The sequence below is a fragment of the Arabidopsis thaliana genome, chromosome 5 (assembly GCF_000001735.4).
Source record: "Arabidopsis thaliana chromosome 5, partial sequence".
Classification (NCBI taxonomy): domain Eukaryota; kingdom Viridiplantae; phylum Streptophyta; class Magnoliopsida; order Brassicales; family Brassicaceae; genus Arabidopsis; species Arabidopsis thaliana.
In genome coordinates this window covers 21479293-21496818 of record NC_003076.8, presented here as the reverse complement: position 1 = coordinate 21496818, position 17526 = coordinate 21479293, and the positions used below count along the sequence as shown (strand labels likewise).

The following is a 17526-nucleotide window of genomic DNA, read 5'->3' as shown; positions in this document are numbered from 1 at the left end:
CATAAATCGAATGTCAGGTTTACAATCACTAATTAAAAAAGTAATTAAACTGAAATTATCTGATGCTGAAATTATTTTGATGCTGAACACTTTCCTAGTTTCCTTTGACCCACCTTCTCTATAAACTCTCTTCGCTAGGCATTTTGCACACTCCAAACATCTCTCACATATCCAAAAAAAAGAAAAAACATCGTTCTGTAGACGTTTTTTAATTTCTTTCTTTAGCTTCTTATTATTATTATACGTTCCAATCCTATCGAAATAGAATACGTTCGAATTCGATGGTTGTATTTAATTTGTCAATGTTCAGGTTTTGGAAGAGGCCATCACCCAATGTAGGGCCGGGAGATCTTGAGATTGGTCTCGGCGGCGGTTACTCATCATCCCTCGCCGATGATGATGTTGTAATTCCACACCCTCCGGTAGCTGAAGATGTTCCAAGCGAGTTGGAAGCCGGTATTGACCCTGAAGCTGCACTTGAGAATATTGCACCACACGATTTGGAGGCCGGTCACGTTACTACCCATCGCTGGAGGAGGGTGGTGAGCTATTATATATACTTTTACTCACACGTTGAATGATACCGTTTATCTCACATGTCTCATTTACTTGGTCTTTCACAGAGGACGTTGAAGAGAGCATCAGTGGCATTTTATCAAGTGGTAATTTGCCAGATGTTGAGGAGGAACAGAACAGGAACCGTACCTGACCAAGCAGTAAGCATATTAGTTTTCACAGTTTAGTAGATATAAATAAAGATCTGTTTTTGACTACGGACTTTTCTCTAATCTTTTTGATTTTCCTTGTAATAAAGCTTGTACATGATGATCACCAAGAAACAGAACAATCATCAAATGGTATATATTACTATTTTTTTTGTTTCTCTTATCGTAATTTCCTTGTTTCCTCCGTTTTTACCGGATTTTTTTACTAAACCCGTTACTCAAACCGAACTAAACCGAAAGATCTTAAAACGTTTTTTCTTTCTGGGTTTTGTTTGCACAGAAGCTTCAACATCCGGAGGGTTTGGGATTGGAGTGGAAGAACTCGTTCAACTAGTCAAAGAACGTAGCCTTGAAGCTTTGAATCGATATAATGGGGTAAGTACTTGTGATTAACAATATCTTCTTATGATTTTGAAGATTTAATCGCTGATTTACCATTTTGAACGATGATGATGATTCATAGGTTCATGGGTTATCAAATTTGTTGAAGACTGACTTGAAAGTGGGCATAGATCGTCGCGATGATGAGATACTACTTCGCAGGAACGCATATGGGTCAAACACTTATCCTTGCAAAAAGGGAAAGACTTTCTGGGTATGACCAAAGTTTGTTTACTTGTTAAATTTGTTTTTCGAATTTTATCAAAGCTTTTCAATTTTTGTTCCATTGGTTGTTGTTGTAGTACTTTCTCTGGAGAGCTAGCCAGTTTTCTCATTTGCTGGTTATCATGTTTGCTGCTGTATTCTTTTCGCTGCTGCGAATTAAAACAAAGGTGAGTTATTTTCCTCTCTACAAGATGATCTAATCACCTTTCCTTGTACATTAGTATGTTGTTCTCCACGCTCTAACTGTCTCGTTGGGTTTCTTGTCTCCTAGAGAGACTGGTTATAATACTGTTGCTTTGGTGTAGATTCATCGTTTACTTTATCCATATATCATGCCACATGATTCATGTGGCTCTCTTGCATTTTGTCTGGGGGATTCTTTTAGATTTGTGCTCTCCTCAAATTTTCTGTATCTTACGTACATGAAACTTTCAGGGTATACTTGATGGATGGTATATAGAAGCTTGCATCGTTTTGGTCACTGTTTTTCACATCATTGCGATAGGTATCGTAGTACAATCTTTCATGCTTGAGTTGCTGTTGTCTTCATACTTTCAGAAGAGATTATATGGAAACAATCATGTTTGTTTTATTTGTCTCCTATTTTGGCAGCTGTCGCTGAGTACAAGCAATCTTGTCGGTTTATAAAGTTGACTGAGGAGAAGAGAACCGTATATCTAGAGGTTTGTTCATGCAGACGGTTTTCTTCGTCCCTTGTGTGGGGTGTTGCACAATACTGAACTTTTTTGGTTGCAGGTTATCAGAGGTGGCAGAAGAGTCAGGGTTTCTATATATGATATTGTTGTGGGCGATATTGTACCCCTCAAGAACGGTTGTCAGGTACGCATTACAACTTTTAACAGAAATCTTTTTTGGCTTGAGCTTCACAATTTGTGTGAATTTTGATCAATGCTGCAGGTACCAGCAGATGGTGTCCTGTTTGTTGCAAACTCATTGAAAGTTGCCGAGCAAGAAGTAACTGCCTCAGACGAAATTGTATGATGTAACCCCTGTTGATGAGCTGTATCATTTACCTCCCCTGTATTTCTAATCTCTCTTTTCAATTAGCAGGTTCAAAAAGATCTTCAAACAAATCCGTTTCTGTTATCTGGTTCAAAACTGATAGAAGGCATAGGTACAATGCTGGTAAGCTCTCGAGCCACGTCTCATAGCTTTGTTTTAAGCTTGACACATCACACATCCATCTCCTAGATGGTATTATAGCTACTTTTATTAAAGATGAGGCTATCTTGAAAGGGATATGTCACGTTAACAAACACTGTAACTATAATAGACTCTTCACAACAAAAATAAATCATTGGAAGCTTTTCCGTGTTTCTGCAAACAGCTTCTCTTTCTTTACCTCAATGCTGACTCTTCTTCTATTGCCATAAAATGAGATAAGCAAAACATTGAAGTTTCTGTTTTCTATCAGGGATAAAGTAAAATTGAGATAAAAGAAGAATTAATCTAGAAAAGTTTTTTTTTTATGCGAGCCGATATTTCTGTGCGGAAATTTCTTTCTTATCAATTAGAAGATTAGCTTCGGGGATTTCTGTCTCTGTACATTGTTCTTGATCTTCTAATTCACTTAATTCTTTCCCCGTCTTTTAAAGGTTACAAGTGTTGGAATGAACACTGAATGGGGGTTGAAGATGGAGGTTTCACAGAAGACTGATGAAGAAAAGCCTTTTCAGGTCCGTTTTATTGGATTCTAAGTCCTTGCTACCTATGATAGTATGCTCATATATCAACTGTAATTCGTTTTACTAGGGGTACCTGAAATGGCTTGCGATTTCTGCCAGCTGGTTTGTCGTTTTGTTTGCTTCAGTTGCCTGTAGTATTCAAGTAGGCGGGTAAGTCGGTCCTTCTTTTAAAATGTACCATTGCGCTTATTTTTTGCATTCAGATCTTCAGCTCCATCCTGGCAAGGACCTAACAACCGTTTTATTTCCAGATACTTTAGTGGTGTGACCAAAAAATCAGATGGAACTCCAATGTTTATCTACGGAATTACCACTGCCGATGAAGCAATAGAATTTGTGATCACATCCCTGAGTTTTGGGGTACGTGAATGTTGAACTTTACCTTCGTGGCTACAGTGATGATATGTGGTCTTTTCTTGTAACCTCGTCGCCAAAATATGAATTTTTCAGATTGCGACAATAGTAGTGGCAGTGCCTGTAGGACTTTCTATAGCCGTTCGCTTGAAGTAAGTCTCTTTTCCTTCTGAAAGTCTGTTTAAACAAAACACATATCAGAAAAAGCCAAGTAAATACCCAGGTTTCTTGTAAATGTGGCAAAGTAGTCTGGTAATAAGGTTGCAAACTCTATTGCTGTTCAAAGAATGGCAAAACCTTAAAGTATGCATGCTTCGTTGCAGTTCAATTTTTTTTACAGTTACTTCTGTTTGTTTCTCATCTTATCATTTTCCTTATTTCATCAGCTTTGCTAAGACAACGAAGAAAATGAGGAAAGACAAAGTTTTGGTACTACTCTACTTTTAAATTCCAAATTTTTCAAAGTCATTAGAGCATCAACAAGTGCTTAACTTCCGTAAATGTTTTTCAGGTGCAATCACCCTCTGCATTTGAAAGAATGGGATCTGTTACAACTATATTGTGTCATCAAACTGGAATTGTAACTTTGAATCAGGCAATTGTTTCCTTTTATATGCAATCAGCTCTTTCCTGCTTCCGCTTATTCTTCTTCTTGAGTACCCACTTTTTAATCATTTATTTTCTGCTAAGCAGATGTCGGTGGTTGATGTCTGGGCTGGAGGAATAAGAATGCAAGATATGGACGATGTCTCACAGTTGCCCACGTTTCTTAAAGAACTAATCATAGAAGGCATTGCCCAAAACACAAATGGCAGTGTTGTTTTTGAAACGGTAATTGTTTCATGGATCACACTGTTGACTTGGTTAGATTCCTGTAGTCTGATTGTTTTAATATGAGCTCTTCTTGGTATGTTCGTAATTAATTATAGGGAGTCACTGAACCAGAGGTTTATGGATCACCAACAGAACAAGCCATTCTTAACTTTGGGAATAAGGTTTAGTTTCTTTCTGATCTTACATTACTACTTGCTATAGTGATTAAGTTTATAATTAATGACACTTAGTTACTCGTATGTTGTAGTTGGGAATGAAATTTGATGATGCCAGGTCAGCATCATTAGTCCGTCATACTATACCATTCAACCCGAAAAAGAAATATGGAGGCGTGGCACTACAGGTAACATAACCTTGTCTACAATGTTGTTGAGAAGATATATATGTGCACACACGCACACACACAACACACATATATATATATAGTATATTTCTGTTAGAACTCCGCAATTGTTTGACTGTAATCTGCCTGCATATTTTATGCTATGTTTGATTCTTCTGTAGTTCTTTCTCACTTCGTATCATTTATTTCTAGCTTGGTACACACGCTCACGTTCATTGGAAAGGATCTGCAAAAACTATTCTGAGTTCATGCGAAGGGTATATGGATGGGGCCAACAACTCCAGAGCTATTAATGAACAGAAACGAAAGGTTTGTTTATGAACGTAGATGACTAATTCAAAAGTACACTATTATTTCTTGTTCTGTTTTTTATATAAGAGTCCATTCTTTCTTTAGTCTTTTGAAGGAACAATAGAAAATATGAGTAAGGAGGGACTGCGTTGTGCAGCACTTGCTTATCAACCCTGTGAACTGGGAAGTCTTCCAACCATTACGGAACCTCGAAACCTTGTTTTGTTGGCTATTGTTGGTATAAAGGTACATTTCCAGTTCTCATTCTAAAACTTAAGTTTGTATCAATAAGAATTAGTACCTGATTCCACTTTCTCCGAAGCTCTTTCCATTGTCATTACTTATCCAACGTTTTGAATAACATGCAGGATCCTTGCCGGCCAGGAACAAGGGATGCGATCCAACTGTGCAATTCCGGAAGTGTTAAGGTGCCATGGTTATTTTTGTTTTTGTGATTATGCTACTAGTGCCTGTATTACTATTCTTCCTCATGTATGAGAATGACACATGAGGTTTTTGAGCTTTTATTAGTAGAGAGAATTTTTCTACTCGTTCTGGATTTTTGTTCTCTGCAACTGAATTTGGCGTACTAATATTTTCGGAATTGCAAAACCGACTATTAGGCACTTTTCATATGCAGTGACACCTTTGATATTTGTTGCGGAAGACAATGTTTAAGAATTTTTTTTCTTTTCTTTGTGTCAACCCCTTTTATCGGTCTACTTTCTAAGTGGAATATGTTGACTTTCAGGTTTGCATGGTGACGGACAATGATGGTTTGACTGCACAGGCAATAGCAATTGAATGTGGGATACTAACGGATGCATCTGGCCGTAATATAAGGACAGGAGCCCAATTTCGTGAACTTTCCGATCTAGAAAGAGAGCAGATTGCCGGAGACATCTTAGTATGAATCCATTCTTCCATACTTATGGTTTTAACATATATATTCATCTGTGCACATCATGATACATTGATGAGTGGAATCATGGAATTCAGTATCAGTTGTCACACTGTGACACTTTGCTGAGTGAACTTGTTGCACACCTATATATTGATGGGAAACTAACTATGTTGCTCAGATTGCTATTATAAATTTTGTATAGGTCTGTATTAGCCGACTGGTTGAAGAACTGGATGGAGCCTAAAACTAAGAAACTACTTAATGTGAAGGTTTTTGCTCAATCTTCTCCCAACGACAACCTTCTGCTTGTCCAAGCACTGAAGAAAAGAGGCCATATAGTTGCAGCCACTGGAATGGGAATACATGATCCAAAAACACTACGCGAGGTCCGTAGTTATCTTATTAAAACTCTAAAAACTCATCGCACTATTTCAAAGAGAATATGAATTGTAAATATAGAAAGACATATTTATCATCACTACAACCTATGATTCGTGTTTTCCTTGCACAGGCTGATGTTAGCCTTGCAATGGGAGTTGGAGGGACCGCAGCAGCAAAAGAGAATTCCGATTTCATTATACTAGATGATAATTTTGCTACGATTGTCAAGGTTGGTTTATTATATGCATGGTTGAAATGGCGAACTTGGGCAGTAGCAGTTTATAGAATGCATACAAAAATGATGAGCAAACGTTGACCTTTTGGCAGTTTAAATCATTTTGATAAGATACTAGAGGCTTGTTTGGATAATGCAGTGTATCATATGGTCTCGATCTCTGTACAACAATGTCCAGAAATCTATCCTATTCCGCCTCACTGTCAGTGTATCAGCATTGGCTGTCTGTGTGGTTGAGGTTGTAGTTTATGATGCATTTCCCCTTAACGCCGTGCAGGTTCAAAATGTTATCCCTTTGTTACTTCATCATCTTGTTATCCAGCTTTTCCAAGATTGGAAACCTTTTCCCTAACCCAGTTTTTGCTTTTTCCTGATGCAGTTTCTGTTGGTTAATCTAATTATCGACATCTTAGGAGCATTAGCTTTGGCATACAGACCAAGATCTGATCACCACCTAATGGGAAAGCCACCGGTTGGTATAAGGTACAAATTCTGAATAGGATCAAGGATAAGATTTGATTATTAAGTCAATATAGAGTTGGCTTAGAAAGAGACATTAATGTATTGATGCTGAAGGTTTTGAAGAAACTGTTGGTTTTGCAATTCTTGTTAAAACACACTATCTGTTCTAGGTGAATATACACAAACTGATAGTACATATGCATGTGTACATTTTTTGTTTTTCAGAGATCCTCTTATAACCAAGACGATGTGGTCCAAGATGATAATTCAGGTATGTAGGGTAAAATCCTCGATTGATCATGTGTGGACGTTAATGTCAGATTAAGTATTTCACACCTTCATAGTTTCCAAGGAGCAAATACAATTCCTTGGTGATATTAAACTAATTAATTATTTAGATTAGAGACAAACACACTGGTTTGGAGACCTCTAATAATGCTTGTGTCATGAAATACCTTCCTCCAGGTATTTTACCTAGTGCTCTCGCTGGTACTCATAAATTCTGAGAAGCTACTGAAGCTGAAGCATGGTCAGACGGGCAATGCCGAAAAAATGATGAACACATTGATATTCAATTCCTTTGTCTTCTACCTGGTAATATCTGATTTTTTCCCACTCTTCTAATTAGAGTTCATATGTTGATCATCTCTCTATCTTTCTAAAATAACGCAGGTTTTTAATGAGTTTGAAATCCAAAGTGTAGACCAAACCTTCAAAGAAGTCCTTAGAGAGAATATGTTTCTCGTTACAATAACCTCAACTATCATATCTCAGGTAAGTCCTCTTTACAAGTGAACACAACATTTGTCTTTTCTTATATATCCCTAAACCATATATACTCTCTTTCTGTTCTTTCATATCAGATAATCGTGATCAAGTTCGCAGGCATTTTCATTGACTTGAAAAAATGGGTGACGACAAGTCTTTTGGGGTTACTCAGGTTCTGCTCATAAACATCCTCAACTACTTTCTTTAATTTTTTACTCTTCACATTTTTTCTCAATACGTAAATTTAACCTTTTTTCAGCCAAGTCGCCACTCGCTACCCTTACCCAGCCATCCAATATCATCGTAACTGAGATTTCTCTTGCCGTATGGCTCAATTCTCGTAAGAAGTAAGAACCATTCACTCCCAAAGTCTCCTAATGAATCGCATATGACTATCTTATTTTAGATCTGGCAAGTAGTTTCTCTCAACTTGCAGTTCTCATCTCAGGTCAACTTTTGAAGCATCCCTCTAGCTTTGGTCGCTTAGGAGGCTGTTGTTCTCTGCGCGGGTGTGCGTGAGAGATTAAATAATGCGGATTATTGTGCTGTGTATATAGCATACTACAGTTTATTCAGTCAATTCATTTTCCTCTTGAAGATATGTCGAGTGAAATGCGTGAAAGTCAAACATTTAAGTTCTGTATCCATTTCCCTTTCAAGCTATGTAGACTGTAATGGGTGACAGTCATATATAGTATATATAGTAAGCTCTGTTCAATCAATGCACCTCTTCGTTTTCGATTCATGAATTGTTTGTTGGATGTTCCTAAATCTTTGGATCCAGCTGATTCACCGCGATTGAGGTGGCTTTAGTTATCGGTATCCACCATTCCTTACTGCTATAGGTCGATCGAATCAATAACACTACGACAATTCGGGCTGCTTAGACAGCGGGTGCGATACTAGTTTATTCATACTCCTACTCGTACAAAAATCAAGAAAATTTCATCTCCATTCAAATTAAGAAAAAAAACAGTAAACATTCATATACCATAGCCACAATCACATTCGTGGCGGTTTTACACTACACCCGCCGCACCTGATCTTTGACTTGATATTTTTATACAACTGAGTCGGTTTTTGACTTTTGAGGTTGTGGACAGATCTAACGGCTAATAGAATTCGAGTTATCTACTTCACCTGACGCGGCAAAATCTCAACCGTCCCTTATAAAGCTCTTCGCGGTTAACATTTTCTCTCCTCTGTCTGTGTGTACTCGTGGTAAATTAGTCAGATTTCGATTTGGAACCCTAAAAAAATTCAAAAGACGATCCTCTTCTCGAAGAAACTCGATTCTTGTGGATTCGATTTCATTAAGGAATTTTGAATTGTTGCCTGTGATGGGTGGTTTGGCTATGGAGGAAATGCCTTTATCGGTGCTATTCGAGCAAGCTAGGAAAATTCATCTTGCTGCTTCAGAGTCTGGTGTTGATCAGGTGGAAGCTTCTACCTCTTTTTTATATACAGATTCGATTAGGGTGTTTATCTGAAATGGGTATTTCGAATCCGAATCGCGAGTTTTTACTGAATTGGACATTTCCGGGGATGCTTAGTTCATTCTTTTCCTTTGGTTTGTTAGGATGTTGTGAAGAAAGGATGTGAGATGTTTCAGAAGTGCGAAGATATGATCGGGAAGCTGGCGCTGTTTTCGTCTAACGAGACTAAAGAAGATATTAGCACCAACAATCTCAAATATCTTTTGGTATGCAATTGAGTCTCTGTTGTTTGGATTTTTGTAATTTGTTTGTATTCTAGTTTTGTTATTAGTTTTGGTGTGGAAAGATCTGAAAGTGAAAAACTTTAGCTTGTCCTGATGCTTCTAGTTTTAGCTACTGACTGAAATTCAAAATGGAGTCTGAGATTTTGGATTGTAACGTTTTCCATTGAACTTACTCTGTGTGGAGACCATAAGATTGTGTTGAGATCATAAGATTGTGTTGCGAGTTGACATTTCTATAAAGTGACGAGGGATTATATTGTCTTGTGATTATAGGTGCCTTATTATCTTGCGGAGTTGACAGAGAAAATCATACAGGAGGACCGGATTCAGATTGTCAAAGCCTCGTATGCTAAGTTGAAGGTTAGTTTTCTGCTGAGTGTTTACATGTTTTTGTATCCCTTTGATGCTATTGCAAGTGGGAATGAGCATTTGGTTGGATTTTTTTTGAGATTGATGTATAGTTTTGTTATTGTGTCTAGGAGTTCTTTTCGTTCTGTGAGGCAATGGAGCTTGTTCCGGATGAGGAGTTGGAGGCTTCTTCACGAGGAGGTTCTGGTGCACCTGCTGATCGAAGGGCTCTCAAGGTAGATTCAGCCCTGTTTCTTTTGTTTATGTTCTGACGAGAATGAAGTTTAAAGTTTTCGGATTTTGAAATGCGTGTTGTGTCTTCATGATTATGGTACTTTGTAGATAGCTCGGTTCAAACGTCAAAAGGCTGCAGAGGCAAAGCTTCTTGAAATTAAAGAGAGGAAGGAGCGACGTGGACGTTCCACTAAAGCATCAGCTTTGTCGACTCCGGTTGAATCTGGAGAAGATGATATTCCAGATGATGACAGCGAAGAAGAGAGAGAGGTTTGTCCCACTTTTTGTTTTGCTGCTTTCTCTAATTCGATTTTTTCTTCTAAGCTTTCTTGTCTTATTGCTTTCCTCTGCAGGCCTGGCTCTCCTCAATTAACTTGGCTATTTGTAAGGTTTGTCTAAAAATCATTTCATTAGAACCCTATGATTTGTCACAAGTTGAGGAGGCATTATCTTATGATTGAACTTCGTTACAGGCTATTGATCTGTTGGAAATGCTAAAGAGAGAAGAGGAAATGCTCTCTGCAATAAAGGAAAGACAGTTGAAGGTAGCTTACCGTGGTGTTAGTTTTTTTAGGTGCGAACAAAACTATTTGATAAACATATAAAAGAAGAAAACGTGTTATGATATTTTGATCAGGATGGAGAGGGTGGATTTTCTCGGGATGCTCTTGATGATCGTACAAAGAAAGCTGAAACCTGGCACAGAGACGCTGCTGCAAGGATACAGTACTCTAAACCGGCACAACCAATCACTTGTGCCACATTTGCACAAGATGTGTTAGAAGGAAGAGCTTCGGTATCACAAGGTCACGAACACAAGAACCAACCTCTTATATTCGGTCCAGCAAGCATCGTGGGTGGACCGCTCTCTACCGAGAGAGAAAGAATGATAGCTCAGGTCTTCCAACCAAGTCACAGGTAGACACAAAATATTGCTCATTACAAAATCTTAATCCTTTTTGAGATTTAAAAATGGTGATTAAACTTGGGTTTTGTAGGATGCCAACAATGTGCATAGAGGATGCTGGGTTAACAGAGATGAACATAATGAATGATTGGCAAGAGCAGACGAAAAAAGCCATTGAAGAAGCAACCACCTCATGGTACAATGATAAACCTCTAAGAAGAAAAGAAGAAGACGAGGAAGATGATGATGAAGACGAAGAAGCTGTGATGAAAGCTAGAGCTTTCGATGATTGGAAGGATGATAATCCTCGCGGTGCAGGTAACAAGAAACTCACACCTTGTGGCTGAGACTAGAGACCGAGACACACATTATTTAACACTTTCTCCCTCTCTTTTGTTTCTTATTTCCAAAACCTCTTCGTTCACTTATTATAATGTCTGTAATGTAATCATCTTTCTACTCTTAAGCCTTAGACTTACAGATTTTGGATTCACGGATTCACTTTCATTTTCGTTGGGAATATTATTTTTAAATACGCCGACTACTAAAGATACAATGTATATATCTAGTAAAATACTAACGTGTGACTGGATCTGAGACCATCTTTTGTTGTCCTCTATTATTGTGTAACCCACGTTCAATCACAGCACCATTTATGGAATCAAACAACAAAAGAGAAGCGAGAAAAAAAAAAGAGATAATAACAACACACATTTTGCTTGTGAATGATTTAACTTCCAAAGTACAATTAACAACATCATTAACATGTAAACCAGGATTCAATCTATACCCTAGTTTTCCTCCTGGAAACAACACTTTTTGCGACTTTAAAAATCAAAGAAGATGAAAAAAGTTGACAAGAACAGAGAGATAACAAAAGGGATCAGATTTGATCCAAAAAAACGGATACCCAGAAAAAAGATGTCAAATGATCAAATTTTGATGCAGATTCAAAGAATATGAATTTGGAGATGTACACAGATGATGATAACTTTTACCCTTGAATGCATTGAAACCCTTCACAAATCCAAAGCCAAATTCCAAACAAAACAGCACAGATGCAGAAATCAAACATCAACACAACCCAAACATGTTTCTTCCAAATCTGTTTCGCCTTTTGTCTATGATGATGATCACTCAACAAACCATTTCTCAGTTCCTTGCGTAAGACTCCATTATTACCATTCCCACATAAATCAACATTCTTCTCTGATATCTCCTGAATCGAACCAACCTCACAAGAATCTCCCCCTTTTGCTTCATTATGCAATCTCTTCTTCTTCTTCAACGCCTTCAATGGTTTCCCCAAAAGTGGCATCAAAGCAGCTCTTCTTCCTTTAGATGAATCAATACTCGGATTTCGACTCTCTCTCGCTACACTCCTCGGTGATCCAACCAAATCCATATCCAATAATTCCAAATCAACAACACCAACAATCTCAGCGAAAACTGGATCAAGCTTCAATTGAAGACAATGAGAAACAGGATTAATCAGCGTCTCAACATCAGATCCACCGTCTTTAATCAGATCTTCAATAGCTGATCTCAAACGATTCAAAACCCAGAATGATTCAGGTTTCTCCATGGATTCATCAGAAATCGAGAAATAAACAAAGGAATCATCGTCGATTGCGAATGTATACGTCTTCTTGTGAACTGTATGAGAAAACATTGAATGATGAGGAGGCGTGTTCTCGATGCATCGTAAAGCTATAGCTTCGATTCCTGGCTCTTGCCTTGAAACGAACTCCGCGAGAACTACGGTTCCTTTCGCAATGCAAGTGTACGATAATAAACTTGGATTTGAAATCATCCTTTTCAATGGAGATCGAAGCGAAAAAAAAGAAGAGATCGTTTTAGGTTTTTGAAATCATTAGGGAAATGATGCGATCTCGATCGAATCAGAGAGGAGATCAGAGGATTTCTCTCTCTTTTTAGAAATACATGATCTCTTTCTCTTGCTCAATCCAATCTGTTTCAATGGAGATTTTTATGTTTCTCTCTCTTTTTAGGGTTTGCGAAAATTTCTAGGGAAAATAACAGAAATGGAGATCATTATTGGAGAAGACGAAACGAAAAAAAGATAGATACAGCCCAATAGAATATTTTGTTTAATGACTCACTTTTTGAAATTTACGATAATACCCCCATACTAAGCTTTCGTCGCCGTGATTCGAGTAATTCACACGTGCTAGGGTAATGCCACGTATCAAATATTGCCACGTCGGATAAGAGTCTTGTATTTGATACTTGTATAAGTCAGGGACCTAATCCAAATATATTATTTTGGACGTTGCTTAAAACATCGCGGAGAACCGACCCGCCTGAACAACGTCAAGTGTTTGGACCCGATCAAAGATGGATCAACCCGACCCGAAAAATGGCTCTGGTCTGATTCTCTCCGCCACTGAACCGCTGCGATCGTTTCTCGCTCTCGCCTCCGGTGATCGTCGTCTCTCCGACGAGCTCAGAGGAATTGCTTCCGATCTTCGCTCGAAGAACACCATTCCGTACAAATTGCTCCGCGCTATATGGACCGGATCCGATCCGTCGACCAGACCGGATTTGTTGGGACTTTTCTCCGGCTCCAATTTCGTCTTCACCAGTCCCAAACCCAGAGAAAAGGTACACGAACCTCCATTTCTACATCAAGTTTCTTTGCTGGGGAATTTCGCTATCAGGCTCATTTAATCTGGAATCCGGCGAAATTGGACCTAATTAGATTCTGTTTCTGCTCACTAATCTGCTGTTAATAGTTTCCACTGAAAGATAGATGATACTGAACTTGCTTGAACAATCCAGCAACAAAAGAGATTTGTCTTTTGGTATAGTTTAGAGAAATTTATGGAAGATTTCTAGTTATCTCTTGGTCAAAACTAGCACAAAATTGTGGTTTCATAGTTTTGTTCGATTCATATTCAAATCCAATATGCACAATTCTGTTGAATTGATTGGAAAAGTTGAGCATAATCGAAGAAACGTCGCCGCGGTTCTATTGAGTGTAATTCAAGGATGCTTCTGGGTTTCTTTCTTTGAAGTTTTCCTTATCTATGTTTAAACCTCTTCATGTCTCGCCATGTTTGATTTGATCTGATTTTTCGATTGATAGAGCGAAGAACTGAAACTGAGATTAGTGAAGCTCAGAGAAATAGCAGAGAGGAAGGAGTATGCTGAGCTTGTTAAAGATATAACACCAAAGAAACAAGTCGAAGAGCCTTTCTCTTCTTACAAAGACCAGCTCGGTTTTGGTAAGCATTGTCGCTCGGTTACTTTGTTCTTGGAAAAGTATTACACATTACTGAAGATTTTGCTTTTCTTGCAAACTCGTTTTATAGGTTTACATGTTGGTCTTACCATGTTCACTGGATATTTGGTTGGATACGCTTCCTTCAGAGCTTTATTCAACCGCAACCCCGCTCTGGTATCTCTCATTTTGTCAGATTCTGAAAACCATCAAGAGGATTTTTGTGAATCATGTTTTTCTTTTCCTTTCAGAGTGCTGCTGGTGGGATTCTTGGACTAGTTCTGGCGATGCTTGTGGAAACGCTTCTATTTATAATCAAAACGTCTAAAGATGATCAGATTCAGAGCTCTAAATCGTTCACTCAGAGCTCTCCATCGTTCACTCAGAGCTCTCCATCGTTCACTCCCACTACTAAGAAAAATCAATAGAACTTTGTTTGCATTCTTTTCCTACTGAGAAAAACTAAGAGATTTGTAGAGAATTTAGCTTGGTACCTGCCTGAAATGGAAAATTTTTGTACCCAAAAGACAAGAAGCACAATACTGTATTTAAGTTTTGTTTAAATAAAATTTGGAGTTTAAGTTTGTTTAAATAAAATTGGAGCTTTTTCATTTCTATCTTAATCTATAATATCCTTTTCTCTGCTTTAAGGATCTCAAAAATATTTGTGGTTATACTTACTATTCGTATATATATGACAAAGACACATTAGAAAAGATTTCGATGAATATTGCTACTTTATTGAGAAAACCTATAAAGAGGTCTCATAAAATATGAGTTCACATTTTGCCAACATAGAATTTAACTATAAAACTTAGGTTATTACTCTGAAGCTAACTACTAATTTAAAAGTGTAGATCAACAACCATTCTTGCTCTTAGTTGTGTGTAGGGGAGTTGGGGACAATACGAGCGCAGCTATCCTTGAGGAGAGGAGGGAAGAACGGATTCAACGGAAACATGTGAGGCCAACAGTTAGCATCTAAGGTCGAAAACGCCTTGCAACATGCGGCTTCGACATTTTCGAATTTTCCAGAGAAAATTGATTTGGCGATCTCGAGCACACATCCTTCAACATTGAAGAGAGACGACCAACATTTTACCAGATCAATAGGTAAGCCAGGTGGGAAAATTCCTGGAACCGTCGTCGGTGGTGTTTGCATATGAGCTACTCCTTGAGTGACAAAAATGGCAACACAAAGGGAAACAATCAAAATGACTGAGAGAATAGTTTTGCTTCCCATCTTTCTTTGTTAACCCTTTGATATGTTTTGTTTCCTTTTTGGTTTAGATGTTTGGATGCTTTTGGATTTAGCAAGAAAGGTAGTATTTATAGGATCACGAAACAAGTTTTTCTTAGATAAACCAAAAGTAACTCAAAGTGTAACAGATCAATTTTAAATGTTGTCTAAAAATGTAACTCATTTAGAGATTTCATGTATTGAATTTTCTTACATTAAGTTAGTTGACTAATGTAAATGTATCTCAACATGAGTCTGGTTTCGCTGTTACAATTTGAAATATCTTATTCCAGTTTATTGATTTTGGTTTCTCTATTTGTTTGTTTTAAAAGATACAAGTAACCAATTGAAACTGTTTGTTTGAGTAGGTGAAGCTGAGAAATGGAGAGAGGTTACTACTAGACGTGGATTCATTCTTACAAATTCTGTATCTCTTTGGTGCCAATCTATACAATGATATTATGATAATAACATATACGCTTGATGGGGTCATATACTTCATTGGATCTCTGCACAGTTGTTTCGACCAACTGGTTCTCGTAAGCAACTTGATATCGCCATCACTGCAGCTTCAATAGATGCATCTTCTCCCTGGTTTCAAGCCATATTGTAAACAGTTTAGACATGCAAACAAAAAACAAAGAAAGTGGCGATCATCGGTTTTTTTAATCGAGGTAGCTTTCTTGCCTTCTCTTTCCAGTAAAACATATTGCCGTATTTCCCAGCCAGTCGACTCCAGAAACTACGAGGTATGTCTAAATCAACCGTAGCTCCAACATTGAAATTCAATATGTTCCCTGTGTCAAATCCGGTTATCACAATCAGTTTCCCATTTGGATACTTCAAGAACTTAAGCAATGAGGTTTGGGGTGTTACCAAAAGTCGGGTCAGCGACAAACACAATTGTGCTATCATCCACCTGCCAGAAATCTTTGATTGCTAGTCCTGTTGCAAACACAGAGAAATGTCACTAAGTAAACTTCTATAGAGATCAAGTATGTTGTTTTCCAAGCATATATCATACCAGGGGTAACGGGATAGTTTTGAGCCAAGACTCTCAACTTGAATCCTGTATCTTTCTCAAGATTAGCGATTTCTTGAGCAATTCTCTTCTCCTATAACTCTCAAAGAACAACATCATTAAGAAAAGAAAACCAAAAGCGGCGAAAACATTCAAAATCAGAAATACACTAAAAATCTACAGAATAAGCAAATAGATCCACATGACATTAACAAGAAACAAGTGCTTTAATCAAACCTCAAAAATAGATGGATGGTACAAGCATGCATACCTGACCATTAGAGAGGAAATCAGCAACATCTATAACAGAAGTGAACTCTTTAGGAAGCAATTCTGGTTTGTTAACACCAACTTTTGCATCTGCAAACCCCACGCCTGCAAAAAGAGATTCAAAGTTATTGACAGCTAAAATCTTGAAATTGCATATGCATTGTTCATAGTTATGGAATAAGAGACTAGGTCCGAAATTTCACAATTCTGACTTTGATAAGCCAATGCAACAAGTAATTAAAGTCACAAGCTTGAGATTGCAGAGTAAACAAAAATTCTAACTTTGTGATATTTTAGATTGTTTTGCAACACATCCACATTGTTACTGAAATCAAAGAGCATGTTGTTCAATATTGAGTCAAAAAGAAATGATCTTGGTCAAAAGGAACAAAGAAACGTACCTGATAGAGATAAACCGAGAGCAAGAGCTCCAGAGAACACCAAACTGAGAGATTTCGACCGGAAACGTGAAACCCAGTTTTCTTCGTCGCCGGAGGTTTTCAAGGAGAGACGAGACGACGAAGAAACTTCTCTGGAGCTGTAGTTGAAGACAAAAGGAGAGAAGCTTCTACATTGTGAAGGAGGAGGTCGAAAAAGCATCGCCATGACTCTTCGTTACTCTGCTTCGTTCTGGATAACGTTAAAACGCTCGATATAATTTCGGTACAGAACCGAACCAACTAAACCGGAAATAACCATACTATAGGATCCATATGAGAAGGTTTGTTTGGTTATTGCATTTTGAGGTACGATTTTCCAATGTTTTTTTTTTTGGTCGGTTCCAATGTTTTTTTTTTTTGGTCGGTTCCAATGTTTTTCTTTTGTGCAACCAACAAAACACATTTATAAGAGTTATTATATAAAAGGAAAATATTGAAATTTTATGTCATTGAGAAAAACTATAAAAAGAGAACTCTTCCAAGATATAGTTCA

General features: G+C 37.8%; 6 protein-coding genes across 9 annotated transcripts; 3 read left to right on the top strand and 3 right to left on the bottom strand.

The window, feature by feature from the left end:
- Positions 1-281: 281 nt before the first annotated feature.
- On the top strand, positions 282-8329 carry AT5G53010 (calcium-transporting ATPase; the record flags this gene model as incomplete). 2 transcript variants are annotated; one of them, NM_124680.3, is made up of 33 exons in its annotated part: positions 282-542; positions 624-716; positions 815-857; positions 1006-1100; positions 1189-1320; positions 1409-1498; positions 1767-1836; positions 1944-2014; positions 2088-2171; positions 2250-2327; positions 2403-2477; positions 2948-3028; positions 3105-3187; positions 3241-3397; positions 3488-3543; positions 3778-3820; positions 4085-4222; positions 4321-4386; positions 4473-4568; positions 4761-4877; positions 4965-5105; positions 5228-5287; positions 5611-5766; positions 6033-6149; positions 6275-6373; positions 6519-6656; positions 6759-6862; positions 7067-7112; positions 7307-7435; positions 7514-7615; positions 7705-7781; positions 7869-7956; positions 8058-8329. In NM_124680.3, the coding sequence occupies 32 exons, from the start codon at positions 282-284 to the stop codon at positions 7918-7920; spliced, it is 3150 nt and encodes a 1049-aa protein (NP_200113.3). In that variant the 3' UTR covers positions 7921-7956; positions 8058-8329. The 2 variants fall into 2 exon arrangements, with proteins under 2 accessions (NP_200113.3, NP_001331806.1); NM_001345019.1 differs by lacking the exons at positions 6033-6149; positions 6275-6373; positions 6519-6656; ... (5 more) ...; positions 7869-7956; positions 8058-8329 and adding an exon at positions 3903-3986 and having other exon boundaries at positions 3289-3397; positions 5611-5988.
- A 447-nt stretch (positions 8330-8776) lies between these two features.
- On the top strand, positions 8777-11502 carry TAP46 (2A phosphatase associated protein of 46 kD). Its single transcript, NM_124679.3, has 9 exons — positions 8777-9045; positions 9189-9311; positions 9603-9689; positions 9809-9913; positions 10020-10181; positions 10265-10300; positions 10385-10456; positions 10549-10829; positions 10910-11502. The coding sequence occupies exons 1-9, from the start codon at positions 8950-8952 to the stop codon at positions 11163-11165; spliced, it is 1218 nt and encodes a 405-aa protein (NP_568783.1). The 5' UTR covers positions 8777-8949; the 3' UTR covers positions 11166-11502.
- AT5G52990 (SNARE-like superfamily protein) lies at positions 11434-12900 on the bottom strand. The gene has a single exon (NM_124678.5). The coding sequence runs from the start codon at positions 12629-12631 to the stop codon at positions 11813-11815; it is 819 nt and encodes a 272-aa protein (NP_200111.1). The 5' UTR covers positions 12632-12900; the 3' UTR covers positions 11434-11812.
- Positions 12901-13021: 121 nt separating this feature from the next.
- On the top strand, positions 13022-14679 carry AT5G52980 (ER-based factor for assembly of V-ATPase). Of its 2 annotated transcripts, NM_124677.5 has the most exons (4): positions 13022-13443; positions 13928-14066; positions 14154-14239; positions 14314-14679. In NM_124677.5, exons 1-4 carry the CDS (start codon positions 13177-13179, stop codon positions 14488-14490), a joined length of 669 nt encoding a protein of 222 aa, NP_200110.1. In that variant the 5' UTR covers positions 13022-13176; the 3' UTR covers positions 14491-14679. The 2 variants fall into 2 exon arrangements, with proteins under 2 accessions (NP_200110.1, NP_001331198.1); NM_001345018.1 differs by having other exon boundaries at positions 13097-13443; positions 14154-14667.
- Positions 14680-14780: 101 nt separating this feature from the next.
- Positions 14781-15362, bottom strand: AT5G52975 (egg cell-secreted-like protein (DUF1278)). Its single transcript, NM_124676.3, has one exon. The coding sequence runs from the start codon at positions 15303-15305 to the stop codon at positions 14940-14942; it is 366 nt and encodes a 121-aa protein (NP_568782.1). The 5' UTR covers positions 15306-15362; the 3' UTR covers positions 14781-14939.
- Positions 15363-15562: 200 nt separating this feature from the next.
- AT5G52970 (thylakoid lumen 15.0 kDa protein) lies at positions 15563-17437 on the bottom strand. 2 transcript variants are annotated; one of them, NM_001345017.1, is made up of 7 exons: positions 17406-17437; positions 16995-17379; positions 16595-16698; positions 16327-16417; positions 16179-16247; positions 15990-16099; positions 15563-15893 (listed from the first exon to the last, which is right to left on the bottom strand). In NM_001345017.1, exons 2-7 carry the CDS (start codon positions 17197-17199, stop codon positions 15801-15803), a joined length of 672 nt encoding a protein of 223 aa, NP_001318791.1. In that variant the 5' UTR covers positions 17200-17379; positions 17406-17437; the 3' UTR covers positions 15563-15800. The 2 variants fall into 2 exon arrangements, with proteins under 2 accessions (NP_001318791.1, NP_568781.1); NM_124675.3 differs by having other exon boundaries at positions 16995-17437.
- Positions 17438-17526: the final 89 nt, after the last annotated feature.

Bases quoted from the DNA above. Each gene is read 5' to 3' on its own strand.
- TAP46 (NM_124679.3), top strand. From the start codon at position 8,950: ATGGGTGGTTTGGCTATGGAGGAAATGCCTTTATCGGTGCTATTCGAG. The intron at 9,690-9,808 runs GTTAGTTTTCTG...TATTGTGTCTAG, and splicing joins CCTCGTATGCTAAGTTGAAG to GAGTTCTTTTCGTTCTGTGA. The intron at 10,182-10,264 runs GTTTGTCCCACT...TTTCCTCTGCAG, and splicing joins ACAGCGAAGAAGAGAGAGAG to GCCTGGCTCTCCTCAATTAA.
- AT5G52990 (NM_124678.5), bottom strand. From the start codon at position 12,631: ATGATTTCAAATCCAAGTTTATTATCGTACACTTGCATTGCGAAAGGA.
- AT5G52980 (NM_124677.5), top strand. From the start codon at position 13,177: ATGGATCAACCCGACCCGAAAAATGGCTCTGGTCTGATTCTCTCCGCC. The intron at 13,444-13,927 runs GTACACGAACCT...TTCGATTGATAG, and splicing joins GTCCCAAACCCAGAGAAAAG to AGCGAAGAACTGAAACTGAG. The intron at 14,240-14,313 runs GTATCTCTCATT...TTTTCCTTTCAG, and splicing joins TCAACCGCAACCCCGCTCTG to AGTGCTGCTGGTGGGATTCT.
- AT5G52975 (NM_124676.3), bottom strand. From the start codon at position 15,305: ATGGGAAGCAAAACTATTCTCTCAGTCATTTTGATTGTTTCCCTTTGT.
- AT5G52970 (NM_124675.3), bottom strand. From the start codon at position 17,199: ATGGCGATGCTTTTTCGACCTCCTCCTTCACAATGTAGAAGCTTCTCT. The intron at 16,418-16,594 runs GTATGCATGCTT...TGAGAGTTATAG, and splicing joins ATTTCCTCTCTAATGGTCAG to GAGAAGAGAATTGCTCAAGA. The intron at 16,100-16,178 runs GTAACACCCCAA...GATTTGACACAG, and splicing joins TGTCGCTGACCCGACTTTTG to GGAACATATTGAATTTCAAT.